At 41.5% G+C, this 19,094-nt stretch overlaps 1 protein-coding gene across 5 annotated transcripts in view; it reads right to left on the reverse strand.

Moving 5' to 3' along the window:
* Positions 1–15,298, reverse strand: part of cplane1 (ciliogenesis and planar polarity effector 1) — a 32,252-nt gene extending 16,954 nt beyond the window's left edge. For 3 of the 5 annotated variants that reach the window (XM_030065286.1, XM_030065285.1, XM_030065282.1), the window contains exons 1-20: positions 15,216–15,291; positions 14,709–14,862; positions 14,480–14,615; positions 13,683–13,802; positions 13,021–13,256; positions 12,737–12,840; positions 12,497–12,653; positions 12,242–12,345; positions 11,156–11,338; positions 10,217–10,466; positions 9,072–9,272; positions 8,142–8,914; positions 7,801–7,991; positions 6,785–6,865; positions 6,527–6,691; positions 3,822–3,989; positions 3,508–3,739; positions 1,872–2,011; positions 1,565–1,782; positions 662–826 (exon numbers count right to left, since the gene is read on the reverse strand). In XM_030065286.1, coding sequence (XP_029921146.1) covers positions 662–826; positions 1,565–1,782; positions 1,872–2,011; positions 3,508–3,739; positions 3,822–3,989; positions 6,527–6,691; positions 6,785–6,865; positions 7,801–7,991; positions 8,142–8,914; positions 9,072–9,272; positions 10,217–10,466; positions 11,156–11,338; positions 12,242–12,345; positions 12,497–12,653; positions 12,737–12,840; positions 13,021–13,256; positions 13,683–13,802; positions 14,480–14,615; positions 14,709–14,789 — 3,705 coding nt within the window. In that variant the 5' untranslated portion in view covers positions 14,790–14,862; positions 15,216–15,291. Of the gene's footprint in view, positions 1–661; positions 827–1,564; positions 1,783–1,871; positions 2,012–3,507; positions 3,740–3,821; positions 3,990–6,526; positions 6,692–6,784; positions 6,866–7,800; positions 7,992–8,141; positions 8,915–9,071; positions 9,273–10,216; positions 10,467–11,155; positions 11,339–12,241; positions 12,346–12,496; positions 12,654–12,736; positions 12,841–13,020; positions 13,257–13,682; positions 13,803–14,479; positions 14,616–14,708; positions 14,863–15,215 lie in introns of all 5 variants that reach the window. The other 2 variants (XM_030065283.1, XM_030065284.1) reach the window with 2 other exon arrangements.
* Positions 15,299–19,094: the final 3,796 nt, after the last annotated feature.

The following is a 19,094-nucleotide window of genomic DNA, read 5'->3' on the forward strand; positions in this document are numbered from 1 at the left end:
TAATCACATGCAGTTTGAGGCACAAGCCATCAAGTTTTTTGCATGCACTCTAAATGTGTTCTTGTGGCCTGTTGTCAAATGGTGTGTTTGTGGAGACTGGGGCCTAAACAGTCTTGGAGTTCTATAAATTGGCTTTGACTCAAAAGCTGAGACTCTTGTGGATTCAGTGAGCCACATTTGATTAATGTGTGATAATATTAGCCCTATAACAGTCATTTCATTGTAGTCAGACCATTTTTTGAAATTTTGAAACTTGAAACTTTTTTAAACTAAACCTACTGTGATCTTTAGGATAATCACTTCTTTATGGAACTTTACAAATACAAAATAGAGGTTCATTCATAAAACAAATATTGCAATAAATCATAATATCAAATTGCAATACTATACTAGAATCGTATTAACTGTGACCTGTATTTGATGTGATGTAGGCTCTGGGATCCCCATCTTACAGTTATTCAAAAACTGTCTAAACATTAGATTGGCAGATTAACAGTGAAGAGTGTGAAACCTATAACAGAGCAGAAAAGTCATTCTGGATCCCCTGGTACCCCCTCAAGGAACCCTGGGGGTCACAAAATCCCAGGTAGACAACTGCTGATCTAACCAAAGCACTGCAGCATGTGCATAAAAAAGTTTGGCTGTCTGCCCTGGTAAGTACCTTGTGTAGGAGATGTCTGGCCCGGCGCAGATGGCTGATGTACCACTGGGCAGCAGGACGGCAACAACGTGCAGATCTCAGAAGCAACAGTAATCTCTGGAGCACACCAGACACTTTGTGCCGAGAGGCAACTTCTGTAAGTTGCCCTAATGTCCCTATGGGGTCCTAAGCATGAAATACACAAACACTCACAGTCACTCTCACCATTTACTATGTTTGCTAGTGTGTTTTCTCTTTTGTAATTTTACATTATTATTCTTGATAATCTGCCCATCTGGTCAGCACCTATTGCGCACCTGACTGGCCAGGAAGGGGAGCCCTCTCAAGATTTTTTCCCTTTTTCCCTATTTCATCTGTGGGGTTTTTCTCTCCCACTATGAGATCACTATGAGATCCACTATCATCTGGAAGACTGTCAAGGCTGAGTCCTTACCACAGCAGCCTGAGCTCAAATCCAAGCCAAGGCCCTTTGCTGCATGTCATCTCCTCTCTCTCCCCTGCCTTTCCTGGCTCTCTCTACTGTCACTATCAAGTAAAGCAGAAGTGCCAAAAATAATCTTCTTCTCAAACTTCTCAAGCTTCTCAAACATTTTTGGGGCATTTCTGCTTCATTTGATAGTTAAGGCAAGGTATTTGACAGTAAGGCCGGGCAGATGGCATGCAGCAAATGGCCAGACTCAGAGCTGAACATAGGCTGCTGCAGTAAGGACTTAGTCTTGGTATGTGGAACGCACTCTACCAAGTGAGCTACAAGGGCGCCCCTTCATCCTGTTTATTTGTTGTATACATGTGGGCTTGTGCAGCCCTTTAGACCGTAAACAGTGATTTCAGGACTCTAAATAAACCTGAACTTGAAACCGAACCATGGAATTCATATAAAGCTTATCCTCCTATTGCATGTACCTGAGTGTTGGGGGAAGGCTGGGGACAGTACAGTGGTGGTGCAGGCAGATAGAGTCCACTGGGTACCAAGGCAGGCAGGCAAGAGCACATGTCTTTGGCTGTATCCAGCAAGGCACACAAGGGTGAAGACATAACATTCACTTCAGCCATGACTGAAGCTTTCAGAATCTCCTGTGTAGAAACCTGCAATAACTCCCAGTCTTCTCCTTCCAAAGAGTCTAGTGAAAGGAGTTGAGACAAGGCATCAGTTATAATTTTAGTATTCTTTATGTGTTGTCACATTTTATAACAGCCATTACTTACAAACCTGTGACTCTCTTGGGGCTTTCCTTATCTCCTTCAGGTTCCTGTGAACCAACCCTCCTGCCAAGCAGAGACTCCAGCTGAGCCTCAAAGATGTTTGCTGGAGTTAAGGCCTCTGGGAGGTGGAGCTCTTTATATCTGGGCCTGTGACAGAAGATGCACAACACACATCAGCACCTGGGTGGTCACATGAAAGCAAATTGATGTAGTTAAATTTTGAGTTTTGTTTGATGTAATGGCAACGACAGCAGCGAAAACGCCCATCAAACAGTTATTCACTCATTCGTGTAGAGCAGGGCTGACAAACTCAATCACTTAATGCCCCTTTTCCACTAGTACCTACTCAGCTCGACTCGGCTCAACTCTACTCGGTTTAAGAGCTTTTCCATTAGGTGGTAGTACCTGCTAGCAGGTCCCATTTTGGGACCTACTCAGCCGGGGTTCCAAGAGAGCTGAGTCGAGCTGAAAATGTGACGTAAATGCCGTGCAGGCAACTGATTGGACAGGGAGTGACGAGAGCGACTCCTGCACGAAAACAAAACCCGACATTTAAAAAAAAAAAAAAAAAACGGCAACAGCGGCCGTGCGCATTGATCGTCAGTGAAGTTGTCAAAGTCGGAAAATGGCAAGCAAACCGCTACCGCGGTCAAATAAAGACGTGGAGACTTTTCTGAGCTTTGTGGCGGCCCAAAGAATCCAGAGGGAGCTGGACGGTGCGCCGCCTTGCTATGACGACTCCACCCACGGCGAGGTGCTACTCAACTGTAATGGAAAACCACCTAAACCGTGTCGAGGTGAGTAGAGTCGAGCTGAGTCGAGCCGAGTAGATACTAATGGAAAAGGGCCATAAAGGGACCATATAAAAAAAACAATTCCACGGTCACAAGGGACCATTTTTTTACTGAATGATTTTGACCCAAAATGGTAATTCTTTTTACCATGATATGCATGGTGTAAAAAAAAAATATTCCTACACAAATATGAACTTTACATGAAACACCCCCCCAAAAATGTCTTTCTATAAAAAAAATAAGGATATCTTAAACCAAGCTGATTAGAGTGGAAAATGACATGTAAAGAGTTCAGTGCATCATTCCTTTTTTCCTGCATAATGTATCTCCAAAACTGCACTGAATACTTTCAAATGACTAACAGTTACATCACATGGAATCAAAAATAACCACATAACTGACACTTGGTTAAAGAGAAATCTAAAATCATACATGTTTTCATTAGAGCTGAGTGATAGATTGATATCCTATTGATATTGTGATATGAAACTCAATATCGTCTGGGATTTCAGATATTGTAATACATAAAGAATATTGTCATATGGCATAAGGTAAGTCTTTTTCTTGTTTTTAAAGGCTGCATCACAGTAAAGAAATGCAAATTTCCAAACTTATTATAATGTTCTAGCTGTTTCATTATTTGTCTCTACCTGCTTGGTCATCATTTCAACATCACTGATGATTGTTTATCAAAAATCTCTTGTGTGTAAATATCTTATGAAAGCACCAACACTAATCCAGACATTGTGATATATTTTATTTTGTCCATATTGCCCAGCCCTATTACTCATAAATGCACATCACCTGGGTATGACATATGTGATTTAGAGTATAGACCTACACACTGACCTTGTGAAGTTGCAGTGGTCGTTGCAGTAAGTTGTATAGGCTACACCCACAAAGGCCGCGGTCTTCCAGTCCCCAAGATGGTGAGCCAGCCATACAGCCTCAGGAAGCAGCCCTCCTAGCAGGAGCAGGTCCTGGGCATACCCTACTGTCCATGCCTCAGACAGCTGCTGACTTCGAACTGCACCAGCTACCCTCTCCTGGCACAGCGGCACCAAGCGCCCAACATTAGGGCCTGAGAAAAGATGAATACATTAGCAAATGGCCATTTACACAAAAACCAATACTTTTGCACTGAAAAGAAATGGGTATCATACCATGGGGGAGATGTAGTGGAGGCAAGATATCCACACTATGTGGCGGCAGGATGTAAAGGGGTTGGTTGGTAAAGTAAGAGGCCATGAATCTCCCCAGAGTCTGAATCACTGCACAGGCTGCCTCACTGCTAAGCTCCAATGGCAGCCACGGGCAAGGGGCAGCTTCTGCTGCAGGACACAAAGACAGAACTAATAACTTTGCTATCACAGTAAGACACATCTGTAATTTGATGTGTTCACTGAGCTTATAGAACTGAAGCTTAGGCATATGTATCTGAATGTATCAAGTATGAAGTGTTTATGAGTATGAAGTGCACAGGCCGGATCAAGATGTTTGGTTACTGTTTAATGTAAAATGGAATGGAGAATTTGAACAGGCAAAAAATGCAATTTAACCAACGTGTGCTATAACTATTAGTACCAGGCACATTGGTTCCAGCACCTCTGAAACAGTTGTCCTAAGAATGACAAGAATCCAACTTAACAGGCCCACAAGTACGAAAACAACATCTTTGCATGACAGTGATGTGCAGAAAGGCATCTCAGTCAGAAGAAAAAAACGGTGTAATCAGCAAAACTGAATAACTGTAAAGTGTAAAAAAACATGATCTGGTCTGACAAATCCTGGTTTTAGTTACAACATGCTGCTGGAAGGGTGAAAGTTTGGCATGAATAGCATGAATCCATCCTGGCCCAGTGTCAACAGCACAGGCTGGTGGTGGAGTCATAATGGTGTGTGGAAAGCTTTCTTGGCACAGTTGGCCCCCTTACAACCAAATGAGCCTTGTTTGGATGGTACTGCATACCTCGACATTGTTACTAACTAGGAGCATAGCTTAAGTCATCCAGCAGGATGTATGTGTCACCAAAAAAATCTACGGGATATGCATGCGGCTACAGAGTGAGCATGGACCAAAATTCCTGTGAAATGTGTCGGTTAAACTCCTTAAGTTTGCAGATGATACAACTGTCATCAACCTCATCCGGGATGGTGAAGAGTCTGCATACAGATGGAACCTGGAGCTGAACATGCTCAAAACTGTGGAGATGACAGTGGATTTCAGGAGATGTGCCCCAGTCTGACCCCCCTCATCATACTCAACAACACTGTGTCTGCTGTGTAGGGATGGGCGATATGTTATCGTTTGCGATATGTCGTCAAAAAAATTCCCCACGGTAAGAATATGTCATCTCGCGATAATAACGATAAACTCCTGTTGATGACGTAATTACGTGCGCAACGCACTCGCCGCTGGCAGCCGGCAGCTCACACGTGTAGCACAATAACAAGCATGGCGGAAGGCGGGGCTGATAGCGAAGAGCTCGTTGCTAAACGAGGCTCCAGCTCGATTATCTGGAACTGGTTTGGCTACAGTAAGTCTGACATGGAGCAAACATCTGTCATATGCAAAGTTTGCAAAAAAGCGGTGATTACAAAGGATGCAGTACAGGTGTACTACTTAAACTTAATTGGTATAGTTTAGTAGCGTATTTGACTACAGTAAGTATTATTTTTGAGCAGTATTTGTGGGGTTCTCAAGACTGAATGCGGTGATAGATTTGTAGTCAAAAAGATGGAGTTGAATTGTTTTATATTTTTTATCGTCACTTTTATCGTTATCGCAATAAATGCCAGAAATTATCGTGATAAAATTTTTAGTCCATATCGCCCCTCACTACTGCTGTGGAGACCTTCAGGTTTCTGGGAACCACTATCTCCCAGGACCTTAAGTGGACACCCAACAGACTGGATCATCAAAAAGGCCCAGCAGAGGATGTAGCTACTTCCTGCGACAGCTCAGGAAATTCAAAGTGCCTCAGGAGCTGCTGATCCAGTTCTACTCTGCAATAACAGTCTGTTCTCTGCACATCCATCACTGTCTGGTTTAGATCGGCCTCCAAACAGGACAGGAACAGACCACAACAGACAGTCAGGACTGCATAGAAAACCGTTGGCACCAACCTGCCCTCCAATTCAAGACTTATACATCTACAGAAGCAGGAAACATCACTGCAGACCAATCACACCCTGTACACAACCTGTTCCAACTTCTCCGCTCTGGGAAGCGCTCCAGAACACTGTATGCCAAGACCACCAGACACAGCAACAGTTCCTACCCACAGGCCATCACTCTGATAAAACACTTAATAAGTCTCAGAGTATTGCACAATCCCTGTGCAATAAACCTTTTACATCCACTGTATATAGTTATTTATTCTAATTATATTGGCCTCAAAAGTTCCTTAATATATCATCATTGTCAATACATATCTTCGCACTCTGTATATACTGTATATATTCTTTTTACTCCATATCCACTCCATGTATATATCCATATCCAATATTTATTCCAGCATCATTGCACTCTGCTCCTTTGCATTATTGTCTTCTGCTTCACATTTTACTTTGTCGGTAGTTCTTTTTTGGTTAGTTTGTTTCCTTTTTATTCTTACATAGATACATATTTAATTTAGATCTGTACTTAGCAGTAAAATATTTGTTTACTGTGCTTGTATGTCTAACTCTGTGTAAGTACATGAGACCGGCTGAAGTAACCAGCGTCAAATTCCTTGTATATACATACATACATGGCGAAAAAAGCTGATACTGATTCTGAAATATGGAGGGGCATGTGCTTCACGCTACAAATTGTCTCATGTCTACAAATTCTAAATAAGAGTAAGATATTATTGAGCCTGCTGACCTGTTTCACAGGTAATATTGTCTTTCTGGTGTCCGGCCCTGTGCAGCATCAGTCGAGCCATGTGGTCCCCCAGCCCCTGGGCTTCTCTCAAACAGTACTGGGACAGAAGTCCATACAGAAGAGCCAGACACAGCCGTGTCTCCTGGAATACACTGCTTGCACAACCTGATTATAAGAACGTGTGATTCAGATTTCAGATTTATATGACCATGTAGTGTAAATTAATGGATGATCCATACACAAAGTCATGTTTCTTACTTCTTGTTCTCTTTGCCCAGATTTCTGACCGCCACACATCAGCACTCTTTGAGTAGAAGCCAAACAGGTACAGATGCTCTCCTGTGGGGGGCAGAAGTCAAACACTATTACTAATTCTGTCACTATCTCTGTATTTTAGGGTGAAATATCATTCAGTTCAATTCAATCCAGTTCAGTTTTATTTGTATATTGTCAAATCATAACAAAAATGATCTCAAGGTGCTTTACAGAAATCCAGCAGATACTGGCCAATGAATGAAAATCTCCGAAGAGCAACCATAGGGAAACAGTGGTAAGGAAAAAACCCTTTTAACAGGGCCAAAAACCTCAAGAATAGTAAAAATAATAATTATAGGTCTAATTGTAGTGTGACTGAGTAATACTAACAATTCAATTAGAAATGACAGGACTAATGATAACTAAAATAGATATTGCAGAAATGATTGATAAGCAATTTGTTTTCATTGGTCTTAATCATAGAAGAGAAGTCTACTTTATTGTATTGTGTTAGATTGACAGTGCTCAAATATTAGGTGAGCAGGGCTTGAGAGCAGAAGTCACATTAACGCATAATTAGCTGTCAGATAGAGCAAACTGTAATCTCATGAGATTAGATATTTTGGTAGTCAGTGAGGAGGGTGGGGAAGGAAGGAAGTCATTTTCCATCTGTAGTGTTCATATTAGGTTAAGACTGCATGAATATAAGCAGACAGACCCAGAACCAGACAGGGGTTTGTCCTCAGTTCATTTTGATATGCTAGGTTTTCTAAGCATGAGCAATGCATTTAAGAAATTGTGTGTTTTGGGCTTTTTCAGTCCTAACAATTGCCCCACATCTCACTCCCAAAATGACACATACAGTATTTTCAGGCAGTCTCAACACAAATAAGTGCACACCTGAGTTCCAATGGCTTTGTTCTTGCCTAGTCAAGCGAACACTCCAGAGTTCAAATAAACTGCTCAAAATATACCTGGTATGAACAAATGCTCAGACAAATTGTCCCTTTATTTCGAACCTGGGTAACTGAGCAGTGCAGGAACTTCCTCAAGCCTCTCTCCTGACGCCTGAAGTGTTGTCTGGATCTGAGACAGGATGGCAGACACCTGCTGCTGCTCCTCCTGCCAGCCATCACAGTTTCTGTAGCCTCTCAGCTCCTCCATATATTTTAGGGTGATCCTGTACACCCACTGCCACCCTCTCAGCAATCTGCCCAAAAAAGACAACCATCATTTGTTTAACATAGCCTTAAGTTTCAGCCACAAACACACGTGAGGCACTGGCTAGGATTGGTATCTAGTGAACAACAAATATTCTTTGCTCAGTGTGAATACTTGAAAAGTAAGAGAGATTCCCTACCTGCTGGAGGGTCGCTGAGGGACAGGTAGTGCTTGATGTACAAAACAGGGTTTCTCTTCCTTGTCTTGTAGCAGAGGTACATGGTAGATATCTGAAGGCTGAAGAGAATCCTGTTGTGAAGAGGTCCAGACAGTTCTTTGCTGCAGACTATAGGTGTGGTTGAGAGAATCAGAGGTCAGCTGCAGGATAAGCAGGGCCGTCGATAGACTCTGAGACGATACTTGACCATAACCACTCTGGTAGGACTCAGGGCCAGGGGAAAGCAGCATACATACCATCTGTTTGCTGAGCTCTACCACCAACCCCAGGCAGTTCAGCCCATCTGAGCCAGTGGCATCCCAGGGAAGAAAAGAGAGAAGGGTTTTGAGAAGGTGCAACAGGCAAGCAGAGACAGAGATGTTCTTATTCTTCGCGTGGACCGCAGAGTTCGGAATCAAATGGAGCAAAGCAGCAAATCGTAGCACACAGTGAAGGGTGTGCTTTAGCAGGTGCCCTCTCTTTGCTACAGTGCTTCCGAGAGACAAACCCAAAGCCCAGGCTCTTAACAGGCTGCCCTGGATCTGTCCAAGTTCACGAAGAAGACCAGGAGTCTTCCTTCCTGAATCAACAAAGTTCCTTTCACATTTTGGGTCAGCAGCAGCTCCACGGCCAGTCTGAGGTTCCAACAGCGCATGAAGGGTGTCAAACATTGAGGCAAATTCTAGATGACCACTGTCCTCCATATGGGAACCAACTGGTGGGCCCTCGAGATCAGAATCATCCTCAAATAAAGCCTAGAAAACCACACATACAAATAGCAGGTTAAAAGCAAAGAACCAATGAGCTACACACTTCATCCAACACTTACGATCTATTATCCCTGACGAAGTGTATAGCTTGCACCTATTTAATCTAAAATTATGTGGTTCTAGCTTACACTGACTGACACACCTGGACTTTTTGAAGAAGCTCCTTGGTGCCATCCATGGTCCCCTGATCCTGCAGGAAAAGGGGTAAAGTTGACCCATCTTTGGCTGGTGAAGTGGCTGTGTGTGTGCTGTTGTGCCCAGATGTAGCAGAGGGTCTTAACTCCTCCTGGCTGCTGCCAAGATTCAGGCAAGACACTGACTCCAACCATGCCCTTGCATGAATCTGAAAAGAATTAACAGCACAATCAAGAGCTCTGCAGAAGGTGTAACCTACTGGAATGTGTTTACAGTAGCACAGACAGTAAAACAGTAGTCCCTCAGATCTTCATTACACTGATCTCTTAAAAGCAAGAATCTGGCCACAACAAGCTAATGTGTTTTGGCTGTTAGCTAAGAAACCTTTATCAGAATCATGTTCTGATGAATGCCAGCCAAAACATGTGAGCAAGTGTATTGTTGTGTAATGAGCAGAATATCTGTTACATTGTTACAGTTTGCTAATAGAAAATTAATGCAATTAAGGGACAGTCCAACTGTTCCACAATGTGCTTGAGACAGACCATCTGAAACAAATAAACAGAAATAGACAGAATGTGTCTTTCTCTACACAATGGGTTTGAAACAATGTGTTGCAAATCGTGACCCACTGGTGTCCCACTAATTGAGGTCAAATTGCTTTCTGGATGAAGGTAGAAAAAAGTCATTGAAGTCACTGAAGTGAAAGTTTTTGGACAAGTTAGACAGGTAATAATTTCCACATAGAGCTGAATCGAATTTAACTGGACTGTTTGTAGATTCTTGAAGATATTTCACTTCTCATCCAAGAAGCTTCTTCAGTTCTGACAGACCGGTTGGTGGAGTCACTTGAGTCCAAGTGTGAGTGTTCACTTTTGAACTCAGGTGACACCGCAAATGACAGTCAAAAACATCTCTCAGCTGCTCTCTTTTCTAAATTTGTCAGTGGTCTTCTTTTCTATCCACCTTGTTTTGGAATACAGAATTAAACAGGTGGTCGAACGTACGTTTTTTTGTGTGCCACATTTCCATTTGATCGCTTCCCTGTTAACTAGCTCGACTAGCTTATTTGAAAATGTTGAGGGACGATGTTGCTTGAATATCCGCAAATCAGTTCCCTATGCCCACATCCAGATGCCCCAGGATTACCACCTGTGACTTTTCCAGTATCCGGCTGGCCCTTTCTAAGTCTTTGCTGGTGTCACGCAGGAGATTCTTCAGGAGCATGGCAGGGGAAGGCCTCTCTAGCACCCTCAAAACTGTGGCCATGTAGCCATCAGACACAATGAGGTAGAAAAGCCGAGGATGCCAGGTCACAGAGTAGCGTTGCCTCAGGACGTCCCGTATAGACATACTAGAGCTGGACAGAGAGGCCTCCCCTTTCCTTGGAGACATCAGTGGTCTGTAGACAGAATGGGCAGTTGGTGCAAAAACAGAATACATTCATGACAGAAAGGGGATAAAATGGTTAAATAATGTCAGAGATTATATCAAATGAAACATAAGTTACACACTAAGGGTGTATTCAGACCTGTCTCGTTTTGAGCAGCTGTTCCAAAACAGGGAGCGTTTCACCCCAAAGATCGGTTTGTTTGGACATATGTGAACACAGCAATCGCTCTCGGATGTGGGACAAAACAAGCGGGCCGAGATTGCCTAGAAGGGCTGGTCTCAGTTCACTTCCTTTCAAGCCCCCCTCCAATAGAGGGGGGCAGTAATGCACCCAAAAAAAAAAAAAAAAGACAGCAGAAGAAGAAGCAACAGAAGAAGAGGGGTTTTTTCCTTGCGGGATTTCTGACCAATGAGAGAACAGTCAGTTGGTCCGCGCATGCCATTTGTTTGCAATTTTGGACCAATACAGATTGTTGCCTTGTGAACACAAAAGACCCAAAAGAAAAATGCAACAATTGTATCGATTTCGCCCCTGAATCAGAACAAAGCAAACAAGCCACAGATCTGAATACAACATATAAATGTAGCTACAACAAAAGAACATAGAAGCAATGACTTCACTTACAGTGAAGCAATGCATTTAAAAAATGATGGCCAGTAACAACTGCCATTTAGCGATGAGAGAAATGTATAAAATACCTGTAAGTGACCAGAGGATGCAGGGGCAGGAAGTGTGCTGATTCAAAGTCAACATTGCAACCGGTGCTTGACAGACAGAGAAGGCCGCCAAAGCGAGCCAGCATGAGCAGAGAGCCTCGCTTCAGAACACAGGCCAGGAAAAGCCCACCTGGTGACCAGCTTACACTGCCCACCCAGTAGGATCTGAAGAGGGAGGCAAATAAATAAAGTAACTAAGCCCTCTGCTCAGGCAGCCAAAGTGAAATGTCCTCAGCTTTTAAGAAACAATGGGCCAGACGCAGGAAGCAATATATGAACAAATTTCTTCTTACTGTTGTTACCCTATGTAGTACCCATTTAGTTCTAGGGACTTCCTGCTTCAGCAATATACAGCTGTCTCACATGAGCGTTAATTTCAAGGCCAACTTGGAATGGCTACTTCGAATGAACAATATTGGTATAACTCGAACATTTTTTTTAACGTGACTGGATTATCAACAATGCAACGATGCACGATTTGTGATTTGTCTATAAACCACACACCAGCCAACAAAATACAAAAAAACACTGCTATTTGCTTTTTTTTATCTTTGTCACTGTCATTCGGTTTTTATGAGCCACTTTGTATGCTATGTAAGTGAAGATTACTGTTATTGACACATGAGCGTCACATTTTGAGGAAATGTTAACCCATAATTAGTCTGTGGAAAAAAAGTAACAAACAACTGTCTGACCATGGTGAGTTATGAGTTATCCTCACTCCAAATCCACTACAAACTTCCCATTCCTATAATTCGGCTTGTATATCCAACAGGCCTGCATTCCATGCCTTATGCTCAGAGCTTACGTTGCTGGCACATTGCCTTGATAGTATAGAGTTTATACACCGTAATGCAACAAGTTATTTGCCAAACTATAAAATATACAGTTAAATAGAAAATGCCATTAAACAGTAACAAAAACAGTCCTAATCACAGCAAAACTGTTCACAGGCTCAGTGTGCAAATGTTCAACAAACCAAAATATGTGCTCACCTACAGTCCAGAAATTCCTGCTCAGATAATGTTATATTCTCATGTTTCAAACCACCTTATTATTCATGCATACCTTGTGTATTTAGAGGGGATATCCAGTTTCTTGCTGCCGCATCCTCCCAGTCCACTAGATATTGAGACAAAATTTTGTGTGCTGACAAAGAGAACCTGTGTGGCCTGTAAGCAAAACAGGAAACACAAACCTTGTCTCACATTTCTATCTGAATATAATATAGCACAGGCTCACAAAGGGCTGTAATAGGAGTAAATCGAGAGGGAGAAAATGAAAAAAAAAAAAAAAAAACGTAGACATAGGTCAGATATTCACCCTTGGCTGTCTCTGGTTCATGACTATGGCTAATAGTTGGCCATCAGGAGAGAAGGCTGGTATCAGTGCCCCTCTGGACTTGACTGGGCGACAGGGCGGACTGAGACGGGACATGGGGTATGTCTTGCTGGCCCACTGTACGTTGTATCCCACAGAACTGTTAAGATGTACATGCATTTCCTTATAATTACTGTAATAGTCAATGAGAGTTTGAAGTTTGAAATGGACCATTCCACTCACCCGACCCTTGCATGGCCTTCGTCCCACTGAATTTTCAGAAAGGTGACAGTTAGCTTCTCCCCCGATGTGAAAACAAATGCTGATAAGCAGGTGTCACCAATAGCCTGCAAGGCAGTTTTGGAGGGAGAAACAAAATAACAGGCCAATAAGAAATAAACCTCAAGGGGAGAAATGCAAATGAAAAAAGTGATCATTCCTGCATATGATTTTACAACTCCATGAAACGTCACTAGAATCAATTAATGTTTCCAACGCAAAATACATTCCAATTACAGTTTGCAGACCTCTGTCTTGACAAAGATGCTGTGTTGGGATGCTTCTTTGTCATGCGAGGATGGCAGAGCGGTATCTTCAAGGGGCTGTATGTGTGCCCAGTTTCCCCGAACAGTGCCGTCTCGTACCCCTGTCAAATCCCTGACATCCACACACTCCCACAGGAACACCTGTCCTGTTAGGGCTGCCAGGAGCACACGCATCCCATCCCCTGACACCTGCAGAGACGGACGCGTGCTGCCATTCCCTGTGAAAATGAGTACAGTTCACTAAAACTGAAATAAAAAATAAAAACTAGACTTCAGAAAAAAAATTAACTAAAACGATATTGTGTACTTATGCAACTAACCAAAATAAAATATAAATCTACAGAAAATGTGTTTAGTTTGAGTGTTTGTCGGTTTGGTCAAATGTGTGAGGACAGCCAGCATGAGGAGGCGTTGGTGCTGATTTTTATTGAGACTGGGATGTTAACATGACTGGGAGTCAAGTGCCTTCACAAACTGTTGGCTTTGGATTAGAAAACCGATTCTGAGTTTCTTAAATCTGGCCCCTAACAATGATATTATAATAAAAAAAAAACCAAATAAAACAAATACTGAAACTAATAAAAACTTCACAAAAACTAAACATTTTCAAATAATAAAAACTAAATTGAAATACATACACTGACCTTGAACAGGAGTCATCAGCTGAGCTACTTCTGGAACTGCTGCAGCAGTCTTCAACAAGTCTCTATCCCTGTTCCACAGAAACAGCTCTCCTGAGCGCAGCAGTCCACACAGCCATGCACCTGCAAATCACATGAAACTAGCAAGACAAGACACGCTGGGAAGTAACAGTGTGGGGGCCTATCGACAGCTTCCCTTCACTGCATCAAGCTTTATTCATTTAGTTTTAATAAAAGCTCAGTGTTCTGTTGTTCATATTTCCTTACAACATAAAACATATATGCTTTCATAGCCTGCTGATATGATTGTCAGAAAGGATAAGCCTGTCTCCAGCTCAAAGCACCTCATGCACCTTTAACTATGTAAACAAGTGGCCAGGCCGATGTGGTTTGCATCATCTTGAGCCAAGGCGTTTTGGATCTTTTTGGATATCATCAGTGGTTCCAGCTTGATGAAAGCCTTTATTAGAAGGACAACTGAGAGAGGGTCCACTGAACTGAAAAGTACTGAAAATCTTTACTTGAGTACAAGTTGCTGACAATTATTCTCACAACAAAAGACTCAAGTAAAAGTGCAAATGTGTTGTAGATAACATAACATAAACTAGACCCCAAAGAAACACTAGTGTGTACAAAATGTGTGCAGGACATGGAAAACATATCATCATGTGCATTTCATGTTTACCCACTTGTCCCCATATGATGCAAAAAAAAAAAAAGATGTTAATCATGTATTTGCAGACGTTAAACACTGAATGGAGTCAAACTGACCCCAAAGATGATAGGAGGGTGAAACCCACCGTTCTGGGACGCAGCCATCGTGACCACCCTGCTGAGGAAGGGGTACAGTTTGGGAGTCTTCTTCTTGGTGCGTCCAGATGCCATGTTGATCTCACTGATCCGTTTGTCATCTAACAGGAAAACAGACTCTTTCTCCTGCAGAGTGAAGTGACAGGTTTACCATCATTCTCAAGCAGCTGGCAAAGTTAACAGGTTAACCAGGTCTGCCTTTCTCAGTCTGCTCAGTACCTGCCCCAGCCAGCAAAATCGAGGCCATGGTTTCTTCCTTTTGATGCTGGATGACAGCACCACCTCCAGCTTCACCTCCATATCTGACAGTGAGCATCAGTCGTGTCCCTCCATCACACGGTCAGAGAGAGCTCCTCCACTTTGAATCATCCTGCTGAAGGGACAGGCAAATTGGTGCGAGCGTAGCTAGCTTGAGTCGCCCACATCACCGCAAGCCTTTTCGACACTAAACGAAAATTAATACTAATATTAGAATTAAATATCAGCTGTATGACGAATTTCAACATAAAGGAACAGCACTGTTAACGTTAGCTAATGATAGCTTCTCTTTTTTTACACTGCATGAGCATACGGTACTAGCTAGCTAGTTAGCTGGCTGCTTAGCTTGTTTGGACTAGCTTATTTGGCACTGGTCACTAAAAGCCGAACATGAAGGTTTTCAGCTTCTTCTCGCGTGTATCGCATCACACCACTGGGTGAAACAGATAATGTACACACAAGTTATACCATTAACACGGAATATTTCGAAATTCCCTCCGCCTCACTAGCCAAAACTGTTTCCCATGATCCTCTTGAAAGAAGCTTCAACACGTTGCCGTAGGAACAGCGCAGTAGATTTTTTTTTCTCCACAAAACTTTATTGAAACACATTTCAACATGAAAACTAAATCCAGTACAAAAGTGTAAAGCCAGGCTGTGTTGCCTTGATGCTTCCTCTGTTTGTCTGCCATGTTGCTGTCGTCTTTGTATGTTCAGGACTTGATATAAAGACTCACTCAAAAAAAATTTACCATAAGCAGAGCTGGCAGGGAATTTACATACATTTATTCAAAATATTACAGTCGACACACTTTTTTGGTTCTTAAAGATGTAAGAGTTCTCGTATTGTGTTCCTTGTTTTATTTAAACATCTTTCAGATTCCTATTAGACTGTATAAACCCAAAGATTACATTTTCATATTTTTAAAACTAACGACATAGATGTTAGCGAGTAAAGAGCAGGCACATTTACATACACCTCTCCTCACTCCTGTTTACCATACCAAAACAAGTACAGCAGTGTTTTTGGGACACTCCCCAGAAAAGAAAAGTAACAAGAGTATCTCTCTTTAAAATGCTCTTACAGATTCTTTTGTGAGATAACAATAGTTTGGTGAAAAGCTGCCTTGAAAAGCTGTTCTTATTTGTTTGTTTGTTTGTTTTGTTTTTGTTTATTGTTTTGTCAGTAATGCTACAGTAACTGTACATTAATTAAGCATATGTTAATACTTTCATGTATGAATCATATTGAGTTTATGCATATACTAATGGCTAAATGATTAGGTCTACCTGTGCAATCTAATCTAATCCAATCCAACTGTGCCATAAAGTTTCCTTTTCTGCTGCCTATAATGCTCAACTTGTCTTGCTGTCACAGTAATAGAGGTGTTCATTCACTTCTAGTTAGTGCTGCTGCTGGACTGGACTGCATTTGATTGACAGCTGTTTCTACTATTCAGTCCCCCTCATGTATAAGGAGGACAAAAAATTAGAAACACCTCTCAATATAATGTAGTCCAATACAAGACCTCTGCAAACCACAACCTCAGTAATAAACACAGAATTAAAGTGACACATTCTGCACAATGTCAACACAAACTGAACATTATAAACTTTGTTAAAAGGTAGAATTGATGGCAGAGCTGCTGAGCTGAACTGCATTACTTTGTACAGGTGGACCTGATAAAGTGGCCACTGAGTGTATACCGTAGTTTATGTATTGTCGTATGAAAATGAAATCTGTACAAGCATGCCTCTGCCAGCAGATGGCACTATGCTACAGCATGAATTGCTGCAGTTCAGTAGCATGGAGGTGACTTTCTGTCATGATCAGTGTGGCTGACAGGCAGTGACAAGCTTTTTGCACCTAGTGAACGACTATAGGGATTCATCCAAAGGGTCTTTTTTGTGAGGCACATGTACTCCTGTTGACACCATGAATGTTTCCAGGCCCTAATGGCTCTCACTTCTAGTACCCTGTGGACTGTGCGAACCTTGAAAGTGATTTACGTGTGTTATGGCTCTGTTACAGAGAGTTATTGGGGTTGTCCCAAACTCCTGCTGATATTTAGTTACCCTTGAACTTTCTCCTATGGTTGACAAGACGAGGGCAGTGACCGCCAATGAGAGAAAGAGGAGACTTTACCAAGAATTTATTGGTTCATTTGCCTCTGCCTGCCAGGCACAGATGGGACTCTTTATTTGTGTCAGTGCCAGGTTCATTCCGGTCTGATGAGGACAGTCTTAAGAGGGAGCGGTTGGCATCCTATGTGGTTACACATAGCCAAAATAGAATGACTGCCGCAATGATAGTAGGAGAGAAAACCTTTTTATCTAGTATTTAGAAAAAATACCATTGGATCTAGGCTATGTGATATCATAGCAATTTGGCCAAAAGATGTGGTCAATAAAACAAATTATATTCTCTTTTATAACAAAAATATATATAAAACATATATAAAATGGTTAACAGCATCCACTCAGTGGCCACTTTATTAGATCCACCTGAATAATCTAATGCAGTTCAGCTCAACAGCTCTGCCATAAATTCTACCTTTTAACAAAGTTTATAATGTTCAGTTTGTGTTGACATTGTGGAGAACGTGTCAATTTAATTCTCTGTTTACTATTGAGGTTGTACTTTGCAGAGCTCTTGACTATTGAGAGGTGTTTTTAATTTTTTTGTCCTCCATATTTATATACATGAAGGGGACAGAATAGTATAAGCAGCTCTCCATAAAATGCAGTCCAGTCCAGCAGCAGCACTAACTATGAACTCAGTGCCAAACATAGAAGTGAATGAACACCTCTGTTACTGTGACAACAAGAAAACCAGCATTAGAGCATTATAGGTATCATAAAAGTAAACTTTATGACTGAACGATTGGATTGGATTGCATGGATTCTTGAATTAAATTGATTTATTTCATTCAAATCATCTGGAGATACCAAGGTTTAGTTGGGATCACAGATGTGAAAAATTTGTCACATCTATGGTCATTCACCTGACCATATGCATATTTATCTTTGGTGTTCAGCCAGTATCACAGCTACAGCACATACATATTCCTTTGGGATATGCTTAGTATTAGGAATTCAAGAAGTGATTTCCGGCATTTTTTTAGAATCCTCTTTTAAAAGATACTCATAAATCCTGCAACATGTCTTACCTAACAGTGCTCTGAATATAAATACATTCCCAGGTAATGCAAAGGTGTTTACCAAATACCAAACATTTAAACTGTGAAATTTGACAGTATTTAGCCCTTTATATTTTTTCTCAGCGATGCAGAAAAATGCAGCGTTGGCTGTTTGCTGTTTAGCCTCCATGAGCCCGAAGGTTGTAAAATAACTCCTAGAAGTTCATGTGAAGTATTTTCAGGAGGTTGATGCCAGCTCATAGGCATGAATAACTCATCAAAGCAATGAGTTTGTAATGTTCACAAATCTTTCATTCCCTGTTGAACACAGCAGCCTTAGGCATGTGTGCCATATGGTTTAGACGCTTGAAAAATGTTCTGTAATATATATTTCTTAGTTATTTTTTAGGATTATGATTGCGTGACATGCTTATAAGTGGAGTGTTTATGTTGCACAGATATTTGGGACACGACATGACTCTAGCTTGCCAAGTCATGTATTCTTGCGAAATAATCAATTATATCCCTTGACTTTCATTATTAGAGGCACAATGGTGTTGGTTTCTGCTTTCATCATGTGAGCTTGCCCTGTCTGTATTCTTGCTATGTAGTTAGAGCCTGGCCATCAGCTGTACAACTTTTTTTATGGGCTTAATCTTTGAAGACAAATCTGCCTCTGTTTCTGAGACTGGCTACATTTAATGGTGCTAAGATGCTGAGCATATGTCTTGAAGTCTTACACACAGACAGCATCTGCTCAGTGGCATTTTTTGCTACCCATTCTTTGAATAAAAATTTTCTGCTTCAATAAAACTAGATCAAGAGGCTTATTTTGCTATGTACTGCCCACAGTGAGTATAAACATACACGTATATAAACATGCATGTTTATGCACACATGAACATACGTTATATATCGTTGTGATTGTCTGTGATCTATTTTAGTTGTATATTACTGTGCATATTTGTTCATTTTCACCTTTGAGTTCGGAAGCAGTTTTCATTGTATCGCTGGAAAAAGGACCATTACACACCAAAATATAAGGGATGAAGGAAACCAAAGGAGTGAAATACTGCCTATTTGTCTGTGAGCACACCCTCATGAAACCTATATCCAAAACATATACACAGTATTTTAATAAGACAGTCTAAGGCTTTTTTTTTTTTTTTTTTTTTTACTTTACTTTACTTTTCTTTACAGGCTACAC

The sequence above is a fragment of the Myripristis murdjan genome, chromosome 12 (genome assembly GCF_902150065.1).
Source record: "Myripristis murdjan chromosome 12, fMyrMur1.1, whole genome shotgun sequence".
In the NCBI taxonomy this organism is placed as follows: Eukaryota; Metazoa; Chordata; class Actinopteri; order Holocentriformes; family Holocentridae; genus Myripristis; species Myripristis murdjan.